General features: G+C 58.5%; 2 protein-coding genes across 2 annotated transcripts; both read left to right on the top strand.

Annotated features, from left to right (window-relative positions):
- The first annotated feature begins 2,204 nt into the window (after positions 1-2,204).
- LOC128151459 (cytochrome P450 1A5-like) lies at positions 2,205-6,422 on the top strand. Its single transcript, XM_052808941.1, has 7 exons — positions 2,205-2,380; positions 2,987-3,853; positions 4,294-4,420; positions 4,985-5,074; positions 5,157-5,280; positions 5,683-5,769; positions 5,998-6,422. The coding sequence occupies exons 2-7, from the start codon at positions 3,008-3,010 to the stop codon at positions 6,302-6,304; spliced, it is 1,581 nt and encodes a 526-aa protein (XP_052664901.1). The 5' UTR covers positions 2,205-2,380; positions 2,987-3,007; the 3' UTR covers positions 6,305-6,422.
- A 9,168-nt stretch (positions 6,423-15,590) lies between these two features.
- On the top strand, positions 15,591-26,399 carry CSK (C-terminal Src kinase). The gene is made up of 13 exons (XM_052808708.1): positions 15,591-15,698; positions 21,514-21,592; positions 21,949-22,062; positions 22,677-22,789; positions 23,509-23,728; positions 24,217-24,310; positions 24,389-24,454; positions 24,564-24,663; positions 24,821-24,911; positions 25,186-25,259; positions 25,371-25,566; positions 25,794-25,880; positions 26,004-26,399. Exons 2-13 carry the CDS (start codon positions 21,578-21,580, stop codon positions 26,184-26,186), a joined length of 1,353 nt encoding a protein of 450 aa, XP_052664668.1. The 5' UTR covers positions 15,591-15,698; positions 21,514-21,577; the 3' UTR covers positions 26,187-26,399.
- Positions 26,400-26,768: the final 369 nt, after the last annotated feature.

Below are 26,768 nucleotides of genomic sequence, written 5' to 3'. Positions count from 1 at the left end.
TCGTAAAACACGCGGAGGCACCCACGCCCCCAGCTCCCGGCAAACCCACGTCCCTCCCGTCGCGCTGCGTGAAGCTGGCACGCGTGCATTCGCCCCATCTTTATGTACGCCTATACAGGCACGCTGCTGCACATACCAACTACGCGTACACATTGCACATACAGAGCTGACGCGCACCTGCGCTCACACGCGTGAGCATTTTAACACGCTCTTGCGTACACAAACATGCTCTATGTTTCTTATATGTGCAGAAATAGCTCGCGTGCCTACAAATGAACAGCACATTTATGCCCTTGCTTGTATGTATTTTGCGTGTGTTCACGTACATGCGTGCTTTGCCACCGTGCGCACGCCCGCAGGCACCGTCGTCCTCTTGCTCACGTATATCCTTGCACACACATGCCGGCACGACCATACACGCTAACAAACCCGTAGGCACGCAGCCGGGATCCTCCCCGGCACGGTGACCCATGGAGGGAAACAGGGTGCATCCGTGTGCGCTCGCAGGAGTGTGCGAGCCCTGCTGAGGACAGGGGACCGACAGCGGCTCTCTGGCTGGCCCCCCCCGGCCAGCTCCGGGGAGCCGAAGGATCAGCTAGGGGTGGTGGCCGGGGTGGGAGCCTGGTGCTGGGTGAACTGGGTTAGGATGGGGTGTGAGGCTGCCTGGCACGCAAGGCAGAAGCTCTTAACGCTGCTCTCATCAGGAGGCACCCTGCCCTCGCAGGGCTTGGCAGCGAGCACGAAGGAGGCTGGGGGGGGGCAGAGAACGGGATGGGGGGGGTAGAATAGGGGCAGGTGGGTCCTGGGGAACCCCTCTGGGATTCCTGATGTGGCCCCAGCACCCTCCCCAGCTTCTCCAGCGCTTTGGGATATGATGGATCGGGAGAGGCTGGTGCGGGTTCCCTATCAGTGCAAGGCCACCAAGGTCTGAAATGCTGCCCAGGGGGGTCGGTCTGCCCCCCCCCCCCCGCCATGCAATGGAGCTGGGTAGATCTGTGGGGATGGGAGACGCTGGTTGGATCCAGCCTGTGAGACAAGCCCTGCATTGTCCTGCTCCTGTGAAACCCCAGCCTGCCTCCCCAAAAATGCTCCCGAGCATCTTCCTCACTGGGAGGCACTGCCTGGTGAAGCTGGGGCTAGTAGGTCTGCAAGGTGCCTGGCAATTATCAGAATGAGTATTAGCAGCCAGGGTTTTGTAACTGTTCTTGCCAAACATTAATGAAAGGCGTCATTGCTATTAATGAGCCTGATTAGACCAGATGTTGAAAGCCTTTATTAAATATTAGCTCAGCTTTTACCTGGGCCAAATTCCCACTGTAGTTTTCAAAGATTGAATGAAACCTGGGGCTAAACCCCACAGCTCTGGCTCCTTCCTGGTCCTCCAGCTCATCCCGGCTGCACTTCCCAAAGCCCTGCATTTTGTCCCAGCTCGAGTAGCAGCTCCACTCACTCCTGCATCTCCTGCCAGGTGGCACGCTGTGTTTTTGGAGGGATGAACTGCCCCAGCCTTGCCCTGCGCTACCCCTTTCACCTCTCCTATCTCTCCGGCTCACCTCCTCCCCTCCGCCCCGCCACTCCTCTCCCTCGCTGCCTGTTTGCCACGGAGGAGCCGGGGGAAGCGAGCCAGCCGCCTTCTCACGCAAACCTGGGCAATCGTTAACCTGAGCCTGGCTCTGCCGCTGGGCCAGAAGGTCCTGCCACCACCGGTCCCGGGGCACGGGGACCTCTCGAATGATTCCCTGGGGGTAGAGAGGGCTGTGGCCGCAGATGCCTTGCTGCGAATGCATCCCCTCGCTGCTGGAAGGAGCTGGAGCCTGCAGCTCCGAGCACGACCAGAGTGGCCATGGAGGTGACAGCCCTCTCTGTGTGCTGGGAACAGTCTGGTCAGCCCAGGAAAGGTCTTTGGGAGAAACACTGGCACCCACATCCCACGGGGCAGCGATGCCGAGAGCGTGTCCTCCATCCTCCCCAGGGCAGGGCTTAGGGACCCCCTTCTGCCTCCCCATCCCGGACTCTAGGGCAGGCACGTGCCCCGGGCAGGAGCAAAAGTCACCATTTGCCCCCCAGAGCCTGTTGGAGCTGAGGAAATATCTTCCCTGGCTTCTTGGGCTGGCTGCAGCCAGGCTCAGCCCCGTTTGTTAATGGGTAGCTATTCACCAGGGCTTTCGTGTCATGACCCCCCAGAGATAAGAACCCAGCTGTGCAATGAGAGGAGTGCATATAAAGCCGTGGCCTTCCAGGCAGCAGGAGAAGGAGGTCCAGGCGGCAGAAGAGGATCCCCTCTGCTCCCCAGGGCAGGCAGCTGCCAGACACCCTCTGCCTATCTTTGCTGGGAGCCACGGGCAGTAAAACCAGCCCTGTGTATCGCAAGGATCTGCAGGTAGGAGTGTGTGTGTGTCTGTGTGCGTGTTTTTGAACATGGATATAGGACCAGGAAGGTCATATTTGGGTCTGAAGGAGAAATTCATGCACCAGGCTCTCCCCTCCCTCCCCTGCTCCCCCAGTGAGCCGTGTGTTCCTGCAGGGCAGCCCTGTGGCATCCCCACTCCCCGTGCCCCCATGCACCAGTGGCCACCCAGCAGATCCAGCCTCCCGCTTACAAATCCTCACAGATTTGGTGGACGTGGGGCCAGCTTCGCTGAGGAGTTGCTGTTCCTCTCCTCCTGCCTCCCTGCGCTTTTTTGAGCTGTAGTTTTCTGTGCCTTGTTGCAAACAGCCCTGGGCAGGAGCCAGGGCTCTGCCAGCGGTTGCTGGGGTCTTCTTCAAGGGAAGGGGTGCTGTTACAGGCTCGGGGGGGCTGACAACCCCCTTAAGCGATGGGTGTGTTTGGAGTCTTTGTAGGTCTCCAGCTATTGCCCCTTGCAAACCCCAAGGTGCTGCACAGGCAGCTCCATCACCCTGATGCCCTTTCTCAGCACCAGGAACATCTGCAGGACCGAACCCGCTAATCCTGGCTCTTCGCCACACTTCTGCTTAACTCCTTTAGGGTTCCTACATACCGGCAGCGATGAAGGCTGCGATGTCTCTGGTGGGAAGCCAAGGCATTGTCTCGGCCACCGAGGTCTTCCTTGTGGCTGCCGTCCTCTGCCTGGTCTTCCTGCTCATCCAATCCTTCCGGCAGCACGTGCCCAAGGGGCTGAAGAGCCCCCCAGGACCCAGAGGCTACCCCATCCTTGGCAACGTGCTGGAGCTGAGGAAGGACATGCACCTGGCCCTGACCAGGCTGAGCCAGAAGTATGGGGACGTGATGGAGGTCAGGATTGGCACGCGGCCCGTCCTGGTGCTGAGCGGCTTGGACACCATCAAGCAAGCCCTAGTGAAGCAAGGAGAAGACTTCATGGGGCGTCCCGACCTCTACAGCTTCCGCCATGTTGCGGATGGCCAGAGCCTGGCCTTCAGCCCCGACTCAGGGGAGGTGTGGAAAGCCCGCAGAAGGCTGGCCCAGAACGCCCTGAAGACCTTCTCCATCGCCCCCAGCCCCACCTCCTCTTCAACCTGCCTCCTGGAGGAGCACATCTCCAAGGAGGCTGACTACCTGGTCACCAAATTCCTCCAGCTGATGGATGAAGAGAAGAGCTTTGACCCTTACCGGTACCTGGTGGTCTCTGTGGCCAACGTCATCTGCGCCATGTGCTTTGGCAAGCGTTACGACCACAATGACCAAGAGCTGCTCAATATAGTGAATGTAAGTGATCAGTTTAGCAACGCTGCTGCTGCTGGCAACCCCGCTGACTTCATCCCCGTGCTCCGGTATCTTCCCAGCCGCACCATGAGTTTATTTAAAGATTTCAACAAGCGATTCCTCCATTTCCTGCAGAAGATTGTCCAGGAGCACTACAAGACCTACGACAAGGTAAGAGCTTGCAGGACCCTCACCTGCACCAGAAATGCTCTCTGCCCCTCTCTATTAGCAAGTTGTTTTTCTTCTTGCAGCCAAGCATCAATGGGCATGTACGTTCTTGCAGGCATTGCTGCATTTAGCAAGTCCACCTGTAGTCTCACTCACCTGTAGCCTCTCCATGTGCTGTCCAGTACTACAGTCCTCCTTCTCCTCCACGGCCCTGTGTGACAGGGGCAGTTTGTTGGCTGAACATCTCATCTGTGCCACAGGTTCCCTGGAGAACCATCTCCTTGTTTTCATAGGTTGCAAAAGCAGTAGGGACCACGGGGGCTGAAAGGTGATGTTCTCCAGAGCTCGTAAGACCCTGGGCTCTCCCAGCATCAGGCTATCGCTCAGTAACACCCATTCCTCTGCTGGTTCCACGGCCATGACTTGTCTTCTCTTCCTCTCAGAACAACATCCGAGACATCACTGACTCCCTCATTGAGCAGTGCCTGGAGAAAAAAGTGGAAGCAAATACTGCCACACAGATCCCTAAGGAGAAGGTTGTCAATCTTGTGAATGACCTCTTCGGAGCAGGTATTTTTTTCCCACTGGTCCCTTAGTTACTGCAGTTTTTCTCAGGCTCCTTGCGTTAGAGCTCTGTCTGAACCATCTTTGTCCAACACCAGGCAGCCAGTTTGGGTCTAAGCACTCGTTCTCCTGCTCACTGGTCTTCCCGGACCCTCCAGAGACAGCCCTAGAGACCAGCATGGGACATTAGCTCTGGAAAGAGGCGTCAGGGAAAAGCGAAGGGCATGGCTTATAGCTCAGTCAAGCTTCACAAGCCAGGGTGGCTCTTCCTGATTGAGGGAGATGTCTACTGACTGATTCATCTTTGACTTACTCTGTGGAAACTCCCCCGATTCCAGAGAAGTTATACAAACCTGACATAACCCAAGGGTGAATCAGGATGAATGACAGCAGAATATTTTAGCAAAGTTTTCTCCAACAGGATAGAAACCCAAGTCTTAATGTGTGCCCAGGATGTCCTCCGCCTTCTTAGCCATCCGAGACTGCTCCATGTGATGGTTGGGCAGCACGTCAAGGCGTGTGCCCTGCATGTTGTGCAGACCTCATCTACACGCTTTCCTCTTTGACCAGGCTTTGACAGCGTGACGACTGGCCTGTCCTGGAGCCTCATGTATCTCGTGACGTACCCCGACATCCAGAAGAAGATCCAGGAAGAACTAGGTGAGTCCTTGAACCTGCTTCCTCCGGGGCCAAAACCTCTCCGGCCAGGGCTGACCCCAGCCCTCCTCTCGTCCTCCCGCAGACCAGACCATTGGCCGGGAGAGGAGACCAAGGCTGTCGGACCGAGGCACGCTGCCCTACACAGAAGCCTTTATCCTGGAGATGTTCAGGCACTCCTCCTTCCTGCCCCTCACCATCCCGCACAGGCAAGTGCTGAGGGTGCAAAGGAGGTGGAGGGACAAAGTGGACTTGGGGCATCTTGTTATAGCCATGCCGGCGGTGGTTGTGGTGAGAGGCAGGGAGGTTATTATCGGCTCGTAGAATGCTGGCTTCATCGTGGACACGGGGAGCTCACAGCTCTTGTGCAGGGCAGTGTAGGAGCTCCCGAAGAGCAATTCTTGCCTTCTGCTGACTTCACTGAAGATACTCCACCCAGCTCGGGTAGGGGTTGCCCAATCCAGCTCATGGACAATAAAACTGCCCCTCGTAAAGCCACCTCTTTGGGCCGCATCCTTACTTCAGCAGCATCAGGGGCAAACTAATAGTCCCCCGAGGATGCAGAAGAACCTTTTTGCTTCCCAAACTCTCAGAGTCTTTTCTCTTTCCAGCACCACCAGGGACACAGTGCTGAACGGCTACTACATCCCAAAGGACCGCTGCGTGTTTGTCAATCAGTGGCAAGTGAATCATGATGAGTAAGTACCTTCTGAGGCAGAAAGCCTCCTGCAGTGACGTACAGGACTCTTCCTGCACAGTTACCTTGCTAGGCAGAAGTGGGATCAACTTGCTTTAAAAGAAAAGGGAGCAGGTGAGGTATCTACTAAATTCAGGGATATTCTCACTGACAGCTCCCACCTTCCAGTGCCCCCTCTACACCTGTGGCCAGGAGACACCATCTCAGCATCTGATGTTTTTCCTTCCAGGAAACTTTGGAAGGATCCACTGACCTTCAACCCGGAGCGTTTCCTTAGTGCTGGAGGGACCGAAGTGAGCAAAGAGGATGGGGAGAAGGTGCTGGTTTTCGGCCTGGGGAAAAGGAAGTGCATGGGGGAACCCATTGCCAGGTGTCAGATCTTCCTTTTCCTGTCCACCTTGCTCCAGCAGCTGGAGTTCAGTATCTGCAACGGCAAGAAGGTGGACATGACGCCGCTCTATGGACTGTCCCTGAAGCACAAAAGATGTGAGCACTTCCAGGTCAAGCAGCGCTTTGCCATGAAAGGCATGAACTGAGCAGTGGGCTTGTCCATTGCCCAGACATCACCGAGGGGCGAAGACCTGGGTGTCCCTGTAGCAAAGCTGGGTCTGGTACAACTTTATGGGATGACATAATAAACTGAAGCCATCAAAACTCCTGTCTTCTCTTGTTCACTTTGTAGCTTTTGTTGCCTTTTTCATTTTCCAGCATTTCTAGTGTTGGATATTCCATCACATCTAGTCTTAGTACCACAAAACACATTTATGGGGTGTGTGAACTGTCTTTTGCTAGAGGCAAAGGGAATGTACCCAAAACCAGACCATCTGAATACCATTGGGCCGTATTCTTTTAGAACTGCTCTTTGACAGCTGAAGGACCGCCAGCCCATGCCATAATCCCACAGCCTCCATCGATGTTTAAGATCTTGGCTGAACTGATGCCCAAAGCTTGGGTGGAGAGGAGGATGATGTCATTGACATCCAGCCAGTATCACTATTTCTGGACTAATCAGGACAAATTTTCACTGGTTGAAATTTACCTTCACTGTAGATGTGTCTGCAGGAAAAAAACCTCGGAAATCTTGGAAAAACGCTAATACTCCTCCAAGTCCTCTAAGGACAGCCTGTTCCCTTGTTTCTACACTACGTTTTTAATTGCCTAGCTGACTTGTCATGTCACTCTAAGATCCCGTTCGGGAGAGGTTTATCTTTGTTCATAGAGGAGCTCAAAGCTCTTTAGTGCCTCTTTGAGAATCTATCAGACAGCTTGCACCAGGGGTTCTCCCCCTGTTCAGATTACTTTCTTCAGAAAAATGAGAGGGATCCTTCAAATGAACTGGGCTGGAGCAAAGCCTCTCTGGAGGGACCGGTGTGTTGGAGGACTTGAGCCAACTTAAGCCTCATTCACCACAGTCCCTGCTGGCCCTGAAGGACACAAGGAAGGACACCTTTACCCCTTGCTATTGAGAAAGTCAAGCTGCTGGTATTCTGGACTGGAGCAAGGGTGTTTTCACAATGGGGCAGAGAAGGAGAACAGGACTTCCTCCAACTCAAACCCAAGAGTTTACATTGGCTGTCAGTCAACCCGTGCCAGCAGAGGCAGATGCCTTCTTTTCTTCAATTTGCACGCAAAGCCATCTTAGCCAACCCGGTACCTGGCAAGCAACGATACAGAAACAAGTATAACCACCCAGTGCAACACACACTGCTCTTGAATCTGTTCCCATGGGTGGCATCTGCTGAGCCATAGCCCCAGACCCAGGCCAAGAAGAGCTCCTTTCAGGTCCGAATACCAATCAGTCATCATGCATTGCACAAAAACTTCCAAGAAGAGAGAGAAACGAAAGAGCGTGTTGGGGAAGAAAATGGGGAAGCTGATTGCCCAAGACTTCAGGGAGATTCCAGCTAGAGCAGGGAGGTGTTCAGACCCGCTAAACAAGCCTGAATGAAAAGGAGTAACTCTCTGTCTCTGTGTGTCCAGGTCCTGCCTGGTGACCAATTTGTGATGAAACACTGAGACGATACAGCCTCAGACCCACCTGAATTCATTGAACCAGCCCGAGCAGCTTCAATCCGAGTCACACCGGCTTTGTTGTCAGCGTTTAATGTCATAATCCCAATATTGCAGGAAAAGCAAGGGTGAGGACTGGGAGGTCCAAACGGTGGTTTGAGCTGCAGGCTATCAGAGGCCTTGCAGGAAACGTGGAAGGATGGTTTAGGACAACTCATGAGGTCCATCAACCAAATAATATCTCCGCTACCTATGACAAGGGCCATAGGTCGAGTCAATAGAGTCATTGTAGTGGTTTAACCCCAGCCAGCAACTAAGCCACATTTCCACGAGGGACATCCCAAAGCTGGCATTCATCTACTGCAGGGGAAGGTGGGATCACCCTGGATGTGGATCTGGGTCTCTCAGTGCCTAACTTAGTGATTCAGAAGAGCACCAGGACTGCCAGGGACTCGGCAGCAGCATGTCACGCCATCCCTGTGGGGTGGAGAGGCTCTCATGGACTTGGCCCGGTGACTCCAGCTGCAGTGGGAACACGCGATGCTGATGCTGGTGGAGGACCAGAGCGCCCTGTTTGCTGGAGACATTGCGTGACTCTCTTGCCCCGAAGGCTGGCTGTGTTTGCTGATAAGGCCCGCAATAAGCAAGTGCAGATACAAAGAAAGAACAGTGGGAATTTTTTTTTTCCCTTTGGAGATGAGGGTTTTATAGCCCCAGGGCAGATAAGCAGATTAATATTAACATTACTGAGGTGAAACAGCCCCTTGCTGGTGGAAGGTCTCCCCGAGATACATCTACCAAGGGCCGTTGGGCTCCTCCGGGGACACCGCTGCCTGTCTGCATCGGGTACAGCCTGGAGACCAGAGACCTGGGAGAAAAAGTCACCATGTCAGGATGGAGAAGGGGACGGGAAGAGGCTTGCGGGGAGAGAAATGGGCAGGCAGTTACCCTTCCCCACACGGCCCTTCTCTTCATGCTGTTGCAGGCAAAACGCCCCACTTTAGAAAGCCCCATCTTCTTTTGGCATCTCTCCCTCCCCTTGATGCCAATGGAGACATCCCATGCAGCTGCGGGAGACCCTTCCAGGCAGCCTGCACAGGCAGGAGGACTCCCTGAAACCTTGGTCTGATGTCCCTGCGTGCGCACATCTCCTTGAACCTCCTGGCCCGTCCAACAGCCTAGTGACCCAGGTGAGGTCCCAGTTGTCTTGCTGGGGATACTGCAGTCAAACAGTCCCTTCAATCCCAGCCACCCCAATCCCAAGCCCGGGCATCCTGCCTGCCCCTGGGCAATACGGTTGGAAGATCAAAGCCGAGCAGGCTCCTTTGCCAGCTATTTTCCCTGCTGCTGTCTTAGCAGCCCCCAGCATGCAGCGAGGAGAGCAGCGAGCACGGGCTGAGCATCAAACAAGGTACTCCAGTTCTGCACTGCTCTTTGCTCTGGAGCAGAGCTGCACCCCCAGATCCCCCCACCCAGGGGCCCTCTGTGAGGAAGGGACAGGGGCACCCTGCTCCCTTCGGGGGTGCGGGATCTCAGCTCTTCACCACCTCCTCTTCTCCATTTCCTCCTGATAAACAAATCCATCGATCATTGTCATGAAAGCCCCAATTGCTCACAGTAGGTAAGGAACTGCAGCTCCCCTATCTTTGCTTTCCCCTAATCATCTTCCTCAATTAAGCCCTCCAATTACTCCCCAGGTAGCCTGCAAGTGCCGTGATTTCCTTACTGGAACCAGGGTGGTGATAAGCCTGGGGAGCTTTTATCACTCCACAGCAAATTGGTCTTATTGTAGGTTTTAAAATGAGTCAGCGGACCAGCCAGAGCAGCTGGGCTCCAGCTCCTCTTCCCAGGGAGGGGACGTCCCCAGCTCCCTCATTCCTGCAGGGAAAGGTCCAGGCAGCCACACACCTTCTCCCTCAAGCTGAGATAACTGCCTGATGCCAGCGTTTGGGGTGGTGGCATCTCCTCACCAGGAAAGCCTGTACCCAGCCCTGAAACGGGCTGGAGGAACCACTTGTGGCTCTTCCTCCCAGATGGAAGGAAGAGGGGAGTTGCTCCAACACTTAATGACCCTCCTCATTAAAAGCACATCCTGTATTTCTAACTTCTTTCCTTTGGCTGTTGTTTATTCTCCCTTGAGACTGTTATCAGGAATCATCTCCCCATGGGGATTAACTCTTGGGTGTCTCCCTTTTGCTGCTTGTCCCCAGCACTGGTGGCGGTCCCTTGACATCAAAAATATCATGCCTTGATGCCCTAGAGCTTAAAATAAGGCTCTGAATCGCACCTTAAGCTCTATTTCTGAGCCACGCGTGCTTTCTTTTTGCCAGTGGTTTTGGGGACACCTCCCTCTGAGCTGCTGGCAGCAGATCCTCTAAGCATGGTGGGCTTTGCCCTGACGTCCTGCTTGTCCTGCTGCACCGGCAGGCCTCGGGAGCTCCTTTCCATGGAGAATGAAACCCCAAACACCATCTTTCTCTTTGCAGCTCCACTCCTGGGACAGAGTCAGGCTCTCCCGTGACTCGAACCCCAGGAGCAGCCACTTCGCAGCAGGGATAATGGCTGCTTCCTGCCTTCTGGGGGAGAAAATCTCTGCTCAGCCTCCAAGATCAAGCAGCTTCTGGGGTGTTGGAGCTGGTGGGACCTTCCTCTGGTGAAGTTTCCTTCCATGGTGGGTTGGAGAAGATGCTGGTCCTCTGTTTGACCCAGGCTGGACCTGTGGCTGGAGAAGAGCTTGAGCCAACAGAGCTGGACACATTAAACCTGGTACGTGGCTCTGCCTCTGTGCTGTGAGGGCTCCCAAATCAGTATGAACCCTTCTTCATCCTCCCACCCCTCACCTCCCTCTTCCCTCTGGAAAAGAGACGGTGTTTGGGCTGGTCGATTGCACTGTGTCATTAGAGGTACAAGGTACCTGTTAATTAGAGAACATGAAAGCAGGTAAGGATGGAGTTTGTCCCCAGGTTAAGAAGGGAATGACAGAGGCAGAGATAACTGCTCCCTGCACGCAAAGCGCTGCCGGAGAAAAGCTCCGGGCTCCCGGGAATGGCCTCAAACCTGGCTGCCCCCCCACCCCGGCATGGGCATGGGCGTGATTTTCCATGGGGGGAAGGAGAAGAGGGGAGAGATGGGGACCAGCCCTGGAGACACATCCCCACGGAGCCAGGGACCACCGGTTCCCGCAAGTGCTGGCAGTGTGAGCCAAAAGCCTCCGGGATTTCAGATGCTCCTCAAACCCAGCCTTGGCAGCCAGGATGCATTCAGGGCTGGCATTCACCTGTATGCGCCCAAGGCTGGCGCTGGGTTTGCCAGTGGCAGGGTAGCAGCTGCTACTGCAGAGCAAGGGTAGATCTGGGGGGGGGGGGACAGGCTCTAATCTCCCCTTCCTAGACCCCCCCTGCTAACTGGCCGCATAATAAAGGGTCCCAGTTGACAGCTCTGCTCTCATGCCCCTAAAACCAGCTCCCTGAACCTCATCAGGGTGGGTAAAGCAGGGCTAGTACTGATGCCCCCGGTGCCAGGGGGGGACCCAGGCAGAGCGGGGGGGTCCAGCCTGATCCCACGCTGGAGGTGAAAAGCCACCCGCCGAGAAGCAGCGTCCCCAACCTGCTCCCCTTCTGCTTTAATTAAAACCATCCTGGAAAACGAGGGCTCCCCAGGAGAGCCTTTGAAATGATGCTGCTCTCCGCACCCAGGAGGGTTTTCAGGGCTGACGTGGGAGGGAGAAGCTGCCCAAGAGCCGACTGCCAGCTCGGCGGGGGGGGGGGGGTAGGATCCTAACTCACTTGGGCGCTTCTGAAGCATTTTTGTCCCCTTTCACTGGGGTCTGGGACACGAACGCCCTCCCGTGGCATCTGTGACACCAGTTCCACGAGCATCTTTCACTGCTGAGCATGGACGAGCGAGGGGTTTTATTTACCCCTGCTCAGAGTTTTTGAGGGGAGGCACATTTGGGGAGGGGGGTCTATAGGGTACCGACCCCCTGCAGAGCATCCCGCATGCCCCATCACCTCCGTAGCTCTGGGAGCCGCAAAACCAGCCAAACCTGGTTCCCTTCGGGATTGTTTTTCAGCTCGAAGGTGAATTCTCCAGGGTCAAATGAGCTGGGAGCTTTCACGCCGGCTTTCCTCTGGTGTTCCCAGCCACTGCCTGCAGATTCTCTGCTGTCTAGTACATCCAAGGCAGCAAAACCCTCCCCTTTCCCTGCCCACCACTTCTCAACCGGCCTGCGCTGCCTGAATCCCTCGGAGGCACCAAACCTGCTGCCCAATAGGGACTAAACCAGCCAGGGGATGCAGAGAAGAGGCAGATCAACGGGGCGGGCGATTGCCGAGGGTTTGCGCCCTTAAGCAAAGGAATATCGTCTGGTCGGGATTTTATTCTCAGCTCCTCCTCTGTTGCGTTAATTTTTTCCCTTTTCTTTTTGCCTTTTCCTGCTGGTTCCCACCAGCTGAAGGGCCCCCTCTCCTGGTGCAAGGCAAGGAGATGGCTGCCCACGTCTCATCCCAGCCAGCCAAATCCATCTTTCCCAGCCCTCCAGCCAGGGCATCGCCCACCTGCAAGCCAAGACCCTTCCCAGGAGAAATCCCAGCCGGGCCATTGCAGTGAGCTGCAGCTGGAGGAATCCCCTCTGGGTCTCCTGCATGGCCCAGTCTCGGCCACAACCACCTGTGTCACCCTTCCAGCCGTCCCTGGGGACGCCGGTGGTCCTCAGGACAGGCTTCTTCAGGGTTGGACCTTCAGAGGGGAGAAAAAAAACCCTGACAGCAGCTCTGAGCATTTGTGGCTGTGCAGTCATTGGGGTATTTCCCTGTTCCTAGGTCTGATAGACTGGGAAAACCTGGGACCAGGCATGATTCCCCACCAGGCTGGGCTCACGCATGGTCTTTTCACCCAAGGGCTGAGACCCACCAGCCCCGTGCTGCTCCTCAGCCCCGGGGAGGGGGGACTCCTGGATCTAGTAGCGCTGTGAGGAAGGATATTTCTGGACTTCTAGTTACCGTTGCACAAAAAATCCGCTTGAAATTCCCACCCGCTGATGGAAACACCTGGAGGGAAAAACCCGAGTCTCACCCCCACTTCTCCTCGGTCTCTGGTCCCCGTGGCTGTGTCACCCCCGGGTGCAGCCCACCCGGGTGGGGGTCTGCACAGCAGTGTGGGGGGGGCAGCCATCGGGGCTGCGTCATGGTCCCGGTGGGTGAGATCCGGTAGGGAGAGGGCAGGCAGGAGCAGGCAGCATTCCGGCCCTGAGCTGCAGGCAGCCCGGTGGGCTGCGTCTTTCCCCCGAGAAGAGAACGTTGATGCTGGGTTTGTGCGTGCTGGGCGTGCAACTGGGCATCGGCACGTGCGTGCGCACACCGTGCCCGCGTGCTTGCACACCCGTCTGTGCTTGTGAGCGTGCACAGGTGTGTTGATGCGTGTGCAAGCACGGGTGGGTGCACTGATGCATGAGTGGGTGGTTTTAGGCTTGCATCTGTGGGTGCATTTCTGGTGCAAACAGATGCATGAGCTGGTTTCATTTCCTCCCAGGACCGCGCTGCTCGAGGGGCTGTGCAAGGATGAGCCCGCTCCCCACCTCCCCGATCCTGAGCAAACCTGCCAGGCCCTGGGGGAAGCTTGGAGCTGCGAAGGCCCCGGGGTGCCCGACTCCAGCAGCGGGTCCCAGGCTCTTTCCCACGCGCCGTAGGAGCGAGGATGTGCTCCCTAAAAACGAGTTGGGCTTTGCAACCCACTCCCTTGGCCACTGGGATCTCCCTGGCTCTGTCCCCTGACTTCCCGCGGTCCCCTTGTCCCCCTGACAGACATCTCCATCATCTCTTCCCAGTCCCCTCATCCCAGGGAGAGCGTCCTCCCCTCCCAGCCACGCAGGGCCAGGACTCGGGGCTTGTTTTTTGAGCCCCCATCCCTCACCTAGGAGGAGAGGGGCAGAGGCGAGTGGGAAGGGTTCCTGCCTCCCCCCCCCCCCCCAGCGTCCTTGGGGGAATCACGCTCAGCGCAGGGAAGTTGGCCGCAATCTCTTCCCACGCAATGACATTCTTCAGAGCCTCCTCCCCGGGGCCAGTGGAGTTGCTGGCATCATCCCCCTCCCCAGGCTGGGCTGGTTTTTGGTCACCCGTGCCTCGGCGGGGGAACGCCAAAGCTCAGGGAGAAGCAGAGGGTAGCCAAAAAGCGGAGGGAGGCCGGTGCCCGGCCTTCCTGCTTTGCCATACACGTTCGCGGCAGCGCCGGGGCAGGAAGTGACAACCACCCTGGTGTCGGCGAGGCACCGTCGCGCTTCGGCGTTCCAGCGGCCCGCAGCCAGCACGGCCTCTGGGTGGAAAGAGTAGGGGTCCTGGGTCCCTGCCGGACCCACTGCCCGGGCAGCGCTGCCCTGCCCCAGCACCCGTGAGCCCGTTCCTTTTCCCGGGGATGGATGCGCTGGGGATCGAGCCGATACCCAACCATTCCAAGGGACCAGCGTGGTGGTGGATAAGGAAACGTGCCGGGATGCCCAAACGCCGTTTCCTCTCTCCCGTCCCTCTTTCCGTCCCGTTTGCTTGCTGGAACAGACCCCAGCACCAAAAGCACATTTGCAGGCAGGCCAGGGCCCAGGCAGCTGCCTGCGGCGGGGTGCTGCTGCCCCTCCGACACCCCGTGGCCTCCCAAAAACGCTGAGGGAGGGAGATGGTGGGGACGTGCCCGACCCAGGGCTACCCCCGCCTTCCATCCACCATGCTGCCGCCGGACTCCCACCACCTTCACCCCCTGCTATCACCATCATTGTTTTGATTATCGTCGTCGTCATTGTTGTTGATAGCATATTACAGGATCGTAGAATGGTTAGGGTTGGAAGGGACCTTAAAGATCATCTAGATATTATATTATATTATATCATATTAAATTATATAATACATCATATTATATTATATCATATTACACTACATTACATTGTGTTAAATTACAATATACTACATTGTGTTATATTACATTACATTGCATTAATTATTATATTAATTACACCATGTTACATTTATTTTATTATTTTTATTATTATATTATGTTGTATTGTATTATAGTCCAGTACAGTATAGCCTAGTACAGTATAGCATATCACAATATATTCTAGTGTATTATATTATAATGCTGCGTTACAAGTGATATTCTTTCTTTGCTACTATTTTCCTATTTGAGCATTTTACTCTTGTTTACTGTCGTTTCTTTACCATTCGTACCGGTTTCAGCGTCACTTCGGCACGGCTTTAGCATTATTTTAGCACGCTTTCGCGCCCGTGCGAGCACCCACCCAGCGGACCCCCCCCCCCCGGCCCCGGCCCCGGCCCCGGCCCCGGCCCGGAGCAGCGAACCCCGGCTGCGGGTGCCGGTGCCGGGTGGCGGCGCGGCGGTCCCCGGCAGGTGGCGGCCCCGCGCCGTTCCCGGCCGTGCCGAGCCGAGCCGAGCCGAGCCGAGCCGAGCCGAGCCCCGCCGAGGCGAAGCGAGGCGAGCCCCGCCGTGCCGGCGCAGGCGCGCTGCTCGGGGCCGCTCCGATTCCGGGCTGCCGCTTCCTTCCAGCAGGCCCCGCCGCCCCGGCCGGACCCCCGCGCCCCTCGCCCGGCCCGAGGTGGGCGGCGGACGCCCCTCTCCCCGCCGCCCTTCCCCGTCCCACCACCCCCCCTCCCCTTACACCCTCCGCACCCCCCCCCCACCCCTCCCACTCCCCCCCGCCCCCGACCCCGCCGCACCGGCTCCCCGCCGCCACCGGGCTCGGCCCCGCCGGGCGGCGGCGGCGGCGGCTGCTCCGGCGGCGGCTCCGGCTTCCTCCGCCCCTTCCGCCCCGTCCGTCCGTGTGTGTCCCCCCCCCCGCCGGCCCAGCCGAGCCCGGAGGCCCCCGGCAGCGCCGCATGGAGCAGCCGGCGGCGGGCTGAGCCCCCTGCCCGGAGGGAGGTGAGTACCGCGCCGGACCGGAGACCCCCGCCGCATGGGGAGGGAGGGAGACAGACACCGGGGGGGGGTGCTCGTCGTGTGTGTGTGCGTGTGTGTCCCCTCGTATCCCCCCCCGCCGTGTTTGGGGGTGGCGACCCCCGGAGCGGGGCCGGGAGAGGCGGCGGAGCCCAGACAATGGGGCCTGGCGGGGCGGGCCGGGGGATGCGGGGAGCGGGGGGGGGGGATACCGGGGGTGGGGGACACACGGACGCTCAGCCGCCTCCATGCCGCTTGACCTGGCGGGTGACCCCATCCCAGACCGCTCAGCGACTGTCCCCGGGGACCCCATCACCCCCCAGCGCCGGGGGGGGGCCGCATCCTTCCAGACCCCAGCAGCATCCCCTTCTCCTGGGGGGGGGTGGGGTGGGGGGGGGGCTTATCACCTCCCCCCCAAACCCGCTACTCAGCAAGGGAGCTGCCACCTCTTCCTCCTGCTCCATCCCCATCCGATACAAAGGCCGGGGCCGGTTTTGGATACTGGGAGGCCGAGCCCTGAGCTGCTGGCGGGGTTTTTGAGAGCGGTTGGGGCGGAAGGAGGGAGCTCGGTCCGGGCGTCAAAAGGGGCTGGCAGCAATTTTTTTTATTCTTTTTTTAGGGTTTTTTGGTTGTTTTTTTTTTTTGGTCAATAAGGCGGTGACGGGTTATTTATAGCCACGGCTGTTGCTCGGAGGTTTATCGAGAGTGAAAGGGGCTGTGCCATCGTGCGGAAAAAAAAAAGTAAAAAAAAATTAAAATCAAAGGTGCAAGGGCTGGGGAGTGGGAGGAGGGGGATGGCTGCCTTCCTCCTGGGACAGAGAGGATCTCGCCCCCCACGCTCCCATGGGGTTTGTTCCCACCAGACCCACGCAGGAGCCTGTCCCGATCCTGGCAAGGCGGAGAGCGGCCGGAGAGGTCCGTGGAAGCGTGGCGGAGGGATGCGGGAGGTTTCGGGAGCATCCCTGGGAGAAGGGGGTCTCCATCCTCCCATCCCTCATTGAGCATCAGCGGGATGGTAGTGATGAAGCAAAGCCTCCTGATGGGGAGCGGCACCGGGATAAGCCCCCCTGGAATGCTGTCCCTGCGAACCCAGGGAGTCCTGGGGTGCGCTTCACCCTGCAACCGCTGCCTCCCCCTCCGGCTTTTCGTTTTTCGGTGGGTGTTTGCAAAAAAACCTTTCGACCGCATCCCGGCATGCCCCAAGCCCGCGCCGGGGCGGCTTCACTGGCAGCCGCTCCTCTCTGTGCTGTGCACCCGTCCCTGGGGACGCCCTGATACCTGCCGGGACCTGGGAAGGGGATGCCGGGGCGATTTGTGGGGTAATGAGGGCGGAAAATCGCCCTGATGAGGTTTTTTGTAGGAAAGAGGAGGACCAGGAAAACCCCTCCGCGATGGGGAGGCCGGGAACAGCATCCTTCCGGGCCTCCACCTCCCTCCGACTATCCCCCAGGCACCTTCTGCGGTCTGAACAGCAACATCTTCTCTTTTTCTTTTTAAAAGAAGAAAAAAAAAAAAAAACCCGGAGGAGAAAAAAAAAAAAGAAAAGGAAGCCCCCCCCCACTTTCCCCCGGCCAGGCACCCAGTCGAGGCTGGGTTGGGGGAGCAGCAGCGAAACCCTCCCTGCGAGTGCAGCCAGCTCGCTGATGAGATAAAGGAAGAACGTTTTTCTTTCGATTATAGTAATCGTAGGTGTTACTTGTAATAACAGGCGATAAGATCTTTTGGAGAGAGTGAGGATGTTGTCTGGTTTTGGGTTGGTTTTTTTTTTTTTTTGAAGTTTAAAGAACCTGGGGTGGTTGAGCACTGGGAGATGTTTCGGTGAGGGCGAGATGGATGAGCGGAGCAGGCTGGATGTGGATGGCGCCCGCGTGCCTATTCCCAATGGGAGTGAAGCTTTCCTACCATCTACAACTAAACTGTATTTTAAATAGAGTCGTCCTTAGCTGATGCTGGGCAGGATCTGCTCCCCGTTTCCCTCCAGCTAATTGGGTTTGAAATGGAAATGCGGCATCTTTTCCCCAACCCATCCCATGGTGCCGGTGCTCTTCGGGTGGTATTCGGTCTGGCGGTCCCAAATTCCCCCCGGGGCGCTGGTCCCAGTCTGCCCACAGGTTTGGCACAGCACGATTTTGGCTGGCGATTAACAAGAGGAAAGATTTCCCCAGCTCGTTTCCCTGGTGCCCTTTGGATTATCAGGGTGGCAATGGTATTCACCGTACCTGCCCGGCCCACCTTCCCCAGCTCTTGGCTGCCGAGATGGGCTTCCCGGAGGAAAATCCAGGAGCAGCGCTGGGAGGGAGGCAGCGGGGATGAGCACGAACCTCGGTCCTTCTCAGGGTGTGGCGCTGGGCTGAGGTTCCTCACCGGGGTGGGTTCCTCACCGGGGTGCCTGGGCAGAGCAGCTCAAAGGATGCTCGGGCGGAGGGCGGGGAAGAAAAGGAGGTGGTTTTCGGCAGAGAAAAGGCTGGTGGGTTCCCCTGCGCACCCCCGTTGCTTCCCTGAACCCCTCCGTGGGGACGGGGAGTTTCCAGGAGGAGCGAAACCCTCGCCTGGCAGGACTGCAAATAGCCAAACCTGGCCCTCGGCTCTGCTGAACTGCTTGGGCTGCTCCCTGGCTATTTCTTTAATTTTTTTAATTTTGTGCTGACTTGTGCTGCTACGCATCTTCCTTGGGGAAGCACCTCTGCTTTAGGAGAGAAGGGGCGATGCCGCTGTTTTCCCGGAGCTTGCCGCCTTTAGGCTCCAGGTCTGCGCCAGCATCACCGCATCCTTCTCCCAACCCAGCGTCCCATAGGGATAAGCTGGGATGGCGGAAGAGAACTCGGGCACGAGGTTAGGGCCGGCCTGGGTGACGCGCTCGGCAGGAACCGCTGGCTGTCACATGAGGCCACCGCAGGCAGCGGCGCCTTCGGGGGGCCGGTTGGCAGCAGCCCCGGAGCTGGGTGCTCGCAGGGGCGTGTGGTTTCCTCCTCTTCGGAAAGCCTCGGCTTTGAGGCAGAAATTAGGTAACGATTTAAAAAGAAAAAAAATCAGGCTGCTGCTTAAAAGTCACCCTCGGGAGGAAGAAGGTCTGCGCCGAAATATAGGAGGGGGCATCAGGAGCTCTGCAAAGGGCAGTTCCCGGTGCCATTAACCACCTCCCCCTGTAAAACCGATAAGCAAATTTCTCGTGCTATATTTATAACAATGCCACCATCTGATGCCATGAATGTCCACGGTCCAGGAAGGTAAAAATGCTGGGACCGGCTGGAGCGTGTTCCTCTTGGCGGGGTTTGCTGGGACAGTTTCCTCTTTAAAAGAGAAAAAAAAAACCAACCTCTTTATAAAGGCTCGAAAGCCCAAAGGCAGGCTATAAATCTTGTATCCTCTCTGCATTTATAAAATATAAATGCCGGTGACATTCGTGAGCTGAAAGCCCAAACAACTGGCCTTTGGGGTTGGAAAGATCCAGCCCTCACGCGGCATGGAAAGTGGCTCTTCCAACCTCCAGACGGGCTGTGGTCCTGGGATGGGGACCCTTAGGCATCCCTTCCAGGTGATGCTTCCCGGCATTCTGACCTGGCACCAGTGGGCAAAGCTCGGCCGGGATTATCCAGCTGGAGTCACATCTCGGATGAAACCTCCATCCCGCTGCTTTTTCTCCGTTGGTTATTTTAAAACAGCGACGTCGGAGCGCCCGGCCGGTGGGAAGCGCTGGCTCAGCGCTTTGGGGATGAGCTGCTCCTTGAGCAACACCCGGAGCCAGCTCGGGCTCGGCGTCCCCACGGGGTGCTGGATGGGGAACGGAGCCGAAAACCCTGGTGATGGGAAATTCCCTCCGCAGGGATGCAGGGGCACCTCTTCTTAAACCAGCTCCTTCCAGACTTTAGCCAAATCCTTCTCTGGACTGATGGAGGAGTGTAGTTTATGCCCTGTTTTTCACAGGCTGCGTTTTGGACTGGCGGTATCCAGACCCTTCGCTGAAATTTTTGCTCCACACCAGGTGTAAATGCAGAATTTAACTAAAAATTAGCTTGAAAACAAAGAGAGTTTGAGCTGGGGGCTGTTTTTTGGGGCTGCGTTCCCAGCTGATGCTCTCCGGTCCAGCATTGCCCGACACTGCCCTCCCTTGGGTCCTGGCCACCTCCGTGGCAGCGTCCCCATCAAGTTGGGTGTGGGTGCCATCTCCAGAGGCTTTTCTTCTTCAACAGCCCCAGGGCTGGCTGGGAAGAAAACCGACCCGATGCACGGGGCCCAGACGCCGCAGTGATGGGCTTTGCTGGAAACCCCAGTGCTCAGCTTTGGGTCCCCAAACTCTGTCCTTAGGGTGAGCGTCTGAGCCTCGATTTCTGCTCTCTGATGCCAAAACTAAAGCGACTCGTGGCCTGGCCCCGCTCTGGGGGAAGGTGAGGGAGGTGGTGGCAGCGTGACGCCTTTTCCGGAGGCGTCCAGGCATGGCTGCAGTGGAAACAGGGCCGCGATCGCACCCGCTCTCTTCCTCCCCCCGGTTCTGCCCCTTATCTTCTTCCTCCTCCCATCTCTGGCGGCCTTGCCCCTCGTTTCAGTTCCTCCTTCCCAAAATATTTTGAGCTGCTGACAGCAGGGCTGGGAGCGGTGACCGCTGATGGCCCTGAATTGATATGATGAATTAAGAAATACCTGGGTGGTTTTTGGGGTGCGTGAGCAGGGATGCCCTGCCAGCATCCCGCGCCGTGCCCCCGGCCCAGCGCGACCCCAGTGCCCCGGTCCAAGAAAGCCTGGTTTGATGCCGGGGCCGGTGACTTCATCTCTTCCCGGGGGTCGAAGCGGCGAGAATAAAGCCGGGTTTGTTCCCCTCCCACGCGCCGGGGCAGGATGCGACCCAGCCCAGGGCCTTGGGGTGCTGCCGGAGGGGAGCACAGCACCCCCGGTCCGTGCATCCCCCTGGGATTTAGGAGCCAGCGGGAGCTCCTGTGTCCCCGAGTGCCGATGGGTTTTCTCCTGCAGGGAACAGATTTCTTTTATTTCTTTTGGATCCCGGGCCTGGGAACCTCCCGGGACTGGACGTTTCCACACGTGGGTCACCAGGCACTGCGGAAGAGCGGGGCTCTGGCTGCGTAGCCCCCAGTGCTGCCGGGGAGGGGACCGGGATGCTCGCTGAGGCGTGAACGTGGGGCTCGGGAGAGCTGCTCCTCGCCGGCTGGATCCGCTCACCACCCCGTGCCTCAGTTTCCCCCTTGGTGCTGCAGGCACCGTGAACCGCCTTGCTGGCAGCCCCCCCCAAGATGGGTGGAGGAGGCTTTGCAGGGTGAGGCCGGGGGGATTTTGCAAGGCAGAGGGTTTGAAGCTTCTCACTGCTGGTTCCCAGCTGGCCACCACGGTGCAGCAACCACCCTGGGCTGGGGAACGGGCTTCAGCTGCTCCTGGAGGTTGTCTCTGCTCCCTTCCTGTCCTCAGGCACCTCTGTCCCTCCATACCATACTGCTTTTTCCTTGGATCGTTGACGCAGATGCTGCGGGAGCCACGCAGCACGTAAAACCTCTGCTCTTAAGAAGCGGTATCCGTGCAAATACCTTATAATCCGGGTGAACAGCTCCGCACCAGTCTGGTCCCTGGCTGCGGGGGGGAGCTGAGCGGACCTGGAGCTCCCACTTTCACATTGGTTTGGGGATGTTTTGGAAGCAGCGCATCGGACAAGACCTGTTCCCTTCTTGGCGGTAGAAGAGATGCTCACACGGCCCAGGGAGCATCCTCTGCGGGGGGGGGGGACTGCTGCCTGTGCATCGTCCTTACACAGCCCTCCCCACTGTGCCGGGTTCTCAGTCATCCTTTCCCCCTGCAGGTCTCATGGTACCAAGTGACGTGTCCCCCCCTGTGAGATTCGCACCCCCCAACCTCCTGAGAGGATGTCAGGGATGCAGGTGAGCACCGGGCAGGGAGGAGAGGTGGGGATGGAGCCATTCAGAGCTGGCCCCAGGGCTCAGGAGGGACGTGGGGACACTTGTCCCCGTCCCCCACCGCGGGGACCTGCGGTTTTGAGTGTGTGTGTGTCTCCCTCTCTGTCCCCACCCCAGCCAAAAATCACCGTCTGAGCTCCTGGGGCTGCCCCAGATCCCCCAAACTGCTTCTAGTTTCAGTGAATCCCGTTTGGGTTTGCATCAGAGGGCCAGCAGCCCCGCGTGCCCGTGGGAGGGGGGGGTCCCCGTGGGTCGAGTGGAGCCGGGGATGGGAGATGTGCCCAGCCGGGCTCTGACACCGTCCCCCTCTCCCCGGCCAGGCCGTTTGGCCGTCCGGTACAGAATGTATCGCCAAGTACAACTTCCATGGTACCGCCGAGCAGGACCTGCCCTTCAGCAAAGGAGACGTCCTCACCATTGTGGCTGTCACCAAGGTAAGGCCATCGCCTCCCATTGGCACCCCCCCCCGGCTGCTGCCACTGCCCCCCATGCCGGGAGCATCCCTGCATCCTGCGACACGCGGCGTTTGCCTTGCCGGTGGGATCCCCTGGTCCCGCTGGAAGTCCCGCAGAGCCAGCAGGGCAGGAATCGGGCCATGTGTTTGGTTAATTAATTCACGGCCTCGTTAGTTAAGGTTTCTCCGAAATGTAAGCCTCTCGAGTGCCTCCTGGGAGGCAGAGGAGGGAGGGGAGAGGCTCGCAATCGGGGAGCGATGCTGCGCTCGGCGCTGGGGGAGAAAAAGAGAGGGGCCATGGGTTGGGGCGCTCCGGGATGCCCAGCAACCTGGGAAGGGGATGGCAGTGACCCCCCGTGGGGCCACCAGCATCGGGGTTTGCTGGCCCCAGCACTAACCCTGACCTTTGCAGCTGTGTCCTGCCCACCCCGTCCTACCTGCAGCCAGGCAGAGGGTGCCAGGGTGCTTGGGGACGCGCAGGCAGCTGCCTGGGAAAGGAGGGGCAGCGCCGAGACCCCCCGTGGGCTCCTTTGGTGGGCTGCTGCCATCTCCAGGGACCACGGGCTCGTCGTGACATCTCTGCTGTCCCCGCAGGATCCCAATTGGTACAAGGCGAAGAACAAGGTGGGCCGGGAGGGGATCATCCCCGCTAACTATGTGCAGAAGCGGGAAGGAGTGAAAGCTGGGATCAAGCTCAGCCTCATGCCGTGAGTATCCACCAGGGACTCTGCCTAGGTGAATTTGGGGGGAGCTGGCTTGGTCTGGAGCATCCCCGCTGTGTCAGACCAAAGACCCAGTTGACCCCGTGTTCCCAACAGAAGCGAGATCCCTCGCAGGGCTTCGCGAGGTTGAAAGGCAGAGAAGGGGCTAGGGGCTTGGGCTTTCCCAACAGCGTCAATTTGGGAGCCGCTGCTGCTGGGGAAAGCTCTGAGCGCCTTCGGAGCTGCCTGCAGAGCCGGGAAGATGATGGATGGTTGGACTGCATTTCAAAATGGGTCTTTTAGCCAAAGCTGTGGTCGTAAAGGCTGCTGGGAGAAAGAAGCGGGGTTGGAATGGGGTCTGTATGGGAGGAATAGGAGATAGGCGGGCAGATAGATAGATGGATGGGTGGATGGATGGTTTTGACGTCCCTGCTGCATCCCAGAGCCACCAGTGACCCCCCAGTCTGGAGGAGCTGGGGCTGCTGTGGGAAGCCCCCGAGAGTGTGCAGAGGGGCTGAGTGCCGGGCTGGGGACCAGGAGGAGGGGAGCAGGATGCCGTGCAGGAGCTGTGTCGTGGGGGCAGCAAGGAGGAGCGCTGGCAAGCTGGCCCCGTGCAGGCAGGGATGAAGCCTGCTCCGTGTCCCCATCTCCCCCCAAACGCAGCCCCACGGGGGTCCGGCCGGCACATCCCCGGTCCTTGACCTGCCCTACGCGCCCCGTTGCAGGTGGTTTCACGGGAAGATCACACGGGAGCAGGCGGAGCGGCTGCTGTACCCACCGGAGACGGGGCTTTTCCTGGTGCGGGAGAGCACCAACTACCCCGGGGACTACACCCTGTGCGTCAGCTGCGAGGGGAAGGTGGAGCACTACCGCATCATTTACTCCTCCAGCAAGCTGAGCATCGACGAGGAGGTCTACTTCGAAAACCTCATGCAGCTGGTGGAGGTGAGGTCTCACCTGCCGACAGGAGCTGCCACCGCTCCTGTCCCCGGCCAGCTGGGGACCATAGGTTTGAGGTTGGAGGGTGGGGGGGGTACGTGTGGGTCAGAGCTTGCGAGGCTGAGGGTCTGGAGCCCTGGAGGTGGTGGGACCTTCTCTGCCAACCCCATGGCTTGGGGGCTGCTGGGGACAGACCCCTGGGGCAAGGCGGGAGGGATGGGGGCAGGATGAAGGGGGTGGCTGGATGGATGGATGGACGGGACGGGATGTGCGGGGGGACAGAGGGATGAGGAGGAGGGACAGGGACCCCCCCCCCCGAGCCCCCCACCAGGTCCATCCATGGCTTCGTGCTGCCACCTGGTGGGATCCCAGAGCCCGGCATCGCCTCGGCGGGGACCCCCCCACCCCACCCCAGGGTGTCACCCACACCATCGCCCGTGACACCCCGGCGGCAGGCCTGCCTCTCAGCCCCGTCTCTCCCCCCCCCCCGCCAGCATTACACCACGGACGCGGACGGGCTCTGCACCCGCCTCATCAAACCGAAGGTGATGGAGGGGACGGTGGCAGCGCAGGACGAGTTCTCCCGCAGTGAGTGGCCATGCCCCTTCCCTGGTTCCTGGGGACCCCCCCCCAGCACCCCCTCACTCTCCCTTCTCCCCCACGCAGGCGGCTGGGCCCTCAACATGAAGGACCTCAAGTTGCTGCAGATCATTGGCAAAGGGGAATTCGGAGGTGAGCCCCGTGTCCCCTCCTCTGCAGCCCCCCCCCGGGGCGATGGCGGGGCCCCGGGAGGCCGGGATGCTTCCCAGTGCCTCCCGTACCTGTCTCTCCTGGCCCGCAGATGTGATGCTGGGGGATTACCGGGGGAACAAAGTCGCCGTGAAGTGCATTAAAAACGACGCCACAGCGCAAGCCTTCCTGGCGGAGGCGTCCGTGATGACGTAAGTGTTACGGGGCGGGGGGCACAACGCAAGGGAGGGGGCACCTCTGTCTGTACAAGCAGAGGCGGGTGGTCCCCGATGCCCTGCGGGGACCGTGGGAGCCCTCCCCCCCACCTTCTCCCCAAAACCCTGCCCTGAGCCCTCCTGCGCCACACAGGCAGCTCCGACACAGCAACCTGGTGCAGCTCCTGGGGGTGATCGTGGAAGAGAAGAGCGGCCTTTACATCGTCACCGAGTACATGGCCAAGGTGAGACCCCCACCCTGGGCACCTGTCCCCTTTGCCCCCTCCCCGCACCGTTCTCCCGGGGTCCCAGGGCTTCACCTTGGCAGACCCAGCTGGCTCATCCCGCCTTGGATGGCTTCTCCCTGGAGCCACCGTGGTGTTTGGAGGTGGCAGTGCCGTTGCGTGTCCCGTTGCTGGCTCTAAGGGAGGGACGTCGTCCCCGGGTCCTGCCCCACGTGGGAGGGGGCAGCCGGTGGGATGCTGACCCTGATGCCACCATCTCTCTCCATCCCTCCAGGGCAGCCTAGTAGACTACCTGCGGTCGCGCGGACGGTCGGTCCTCGGTGCAGACTGCCTGCTGAAGTTCTCCTTGTAAGTATGGGGCGAGGCACCAAGGGTTGGCCGTGCCCACCGCCCTGACCTGCACCCACCAGCGTTTTGGGGCCACCTCACTAACCCCCTTCTCCCTCCCATCCCAACCAGAGACGTCTGTGAAGCCATGGAGTACCTGGAAGCCAACAACTTTGTCCACCGGGACCTGGCGGCGAGGAACGTCCTGGTCTCGGAGGACAACATCGCGAAGGTCAGCGATTTTGGGCTGACCAAGGAAGCCTCCTCCACGCAGGACACAGGGAAGCTGCCGGTGAAGTGGACGGCGCCAGAAGCACTTAGAGAAAAGGTGGGTGAGCGGAGAAGGGGGGGGGGTCCCAGGCTGCGAGGATGTGGTGGAGGCTGGAGGAAAGGGGTCCGTCCCAGGCTGCCCCAAATTTTCCATGCAGAGATGGTGTTTGAGCCCCGGTTCCCACTCTCTGACCCCCAAAACCAGCTGCCCGGAGGGTGGGGAAGATCTGCTGCCCCCCATCCCTGCCTGAGCCCGCTCACGGGGCTTCTCTCCCCTCCCTCCAGAAATTCTCCACCAAGTCAGATGTGTGGAGCTTTGGGATCCTCCTCTGGGAAATCTACTCCTTCGGGCGAGTGCCTTACCCGAGAATCGTAAGTGAGGACACCCCCGTCCCCTCAGGGCTGGTTTTTGGGGGGCGCTGAGCCCCTGTTTGGGGGGGGGTGGTGGCAGAACCCAGGCCCCCGCGTCCTGAAACCCATCCCTTGTACCCCCAGCCCCTGAAGGACGTCGTACCCCGCGTGGAGAAGGGCTATAAGATGGATGCTCCCGACGGTTGCCCTGCCGTCGTCTACGAGGTGATGAAGAAGTGCTGGACCCTGGACCCCGGCCACCGGCCGTCCTTCCACCAGCTCCGCGAACAGCTAGTGCATATCAAAGAGAAGGAGCTCTACCTGTGAGGGGGGGGCTCACCCACCCCGGCAGCCGGAGGGGACCCACGCTAAGGGGGGGGGGGGGTGACCGGGGTGTGGGCAACCCCCTTGCCCGGCCCCAGCACCAGGAGCGGCCGGGAGGGAGCCCCGGGGGTCTTTCCCCCGCTACAATTCTCCCGGTCACTTCCAAACTTCCAAATCAGCCTTTTTTTTTTTTTTTTTTTTTTTTTTCCTTCAGGTTTTGGTGTTTTTTTGGTCTCCCAGGCTCTTTTTTTTTTTTTTTTGATTTTGGGGTGTTTTGGTTTTTTTTGTTTTCTCAGTTTGGGGGTGGGGGGGCGGGGAGGGGTGTTGGTTTTTTTGGTTGTTTTTTATTATTTCAAGCAGGGCCCAGCTGAGCGCTGGGTGTTTTACTAAAGTACGAATCTTATTTTTTAATGTAATTAAAAGAAGAAAAAAAAAAAAGAAAAAAAAAGAGAGAAGAAGGTTAATAAAAGAAGAATAATAATAAAATAAATAAGCCAATGAAACGGACACATGAAAAGGAAACCCCAACGACAGAAGTGATGGTTAAAGGGGAGACGCTGGACTCGCCACCCGGTTGGGAGAGCG

Source organism: Harpia harpyja, chromosome 14 (assembly GCF_026419915.1).
Source record: "Harpia harpyja isolate bHarHar1 chromosome 14, bHarHar1 primary haplotype, whole genome shotgun sequence".
Lineage (NCBI taxonomy): Eukaryota > Metazoa > Chordata > Aves > Accipitriformes > Accipitridae > Harpia > Harpia harpyja.
Note: the sequence above shows the minus strand (reverse complement) of the source record. Positions and strands in the feature narration are given on the sequence as shown.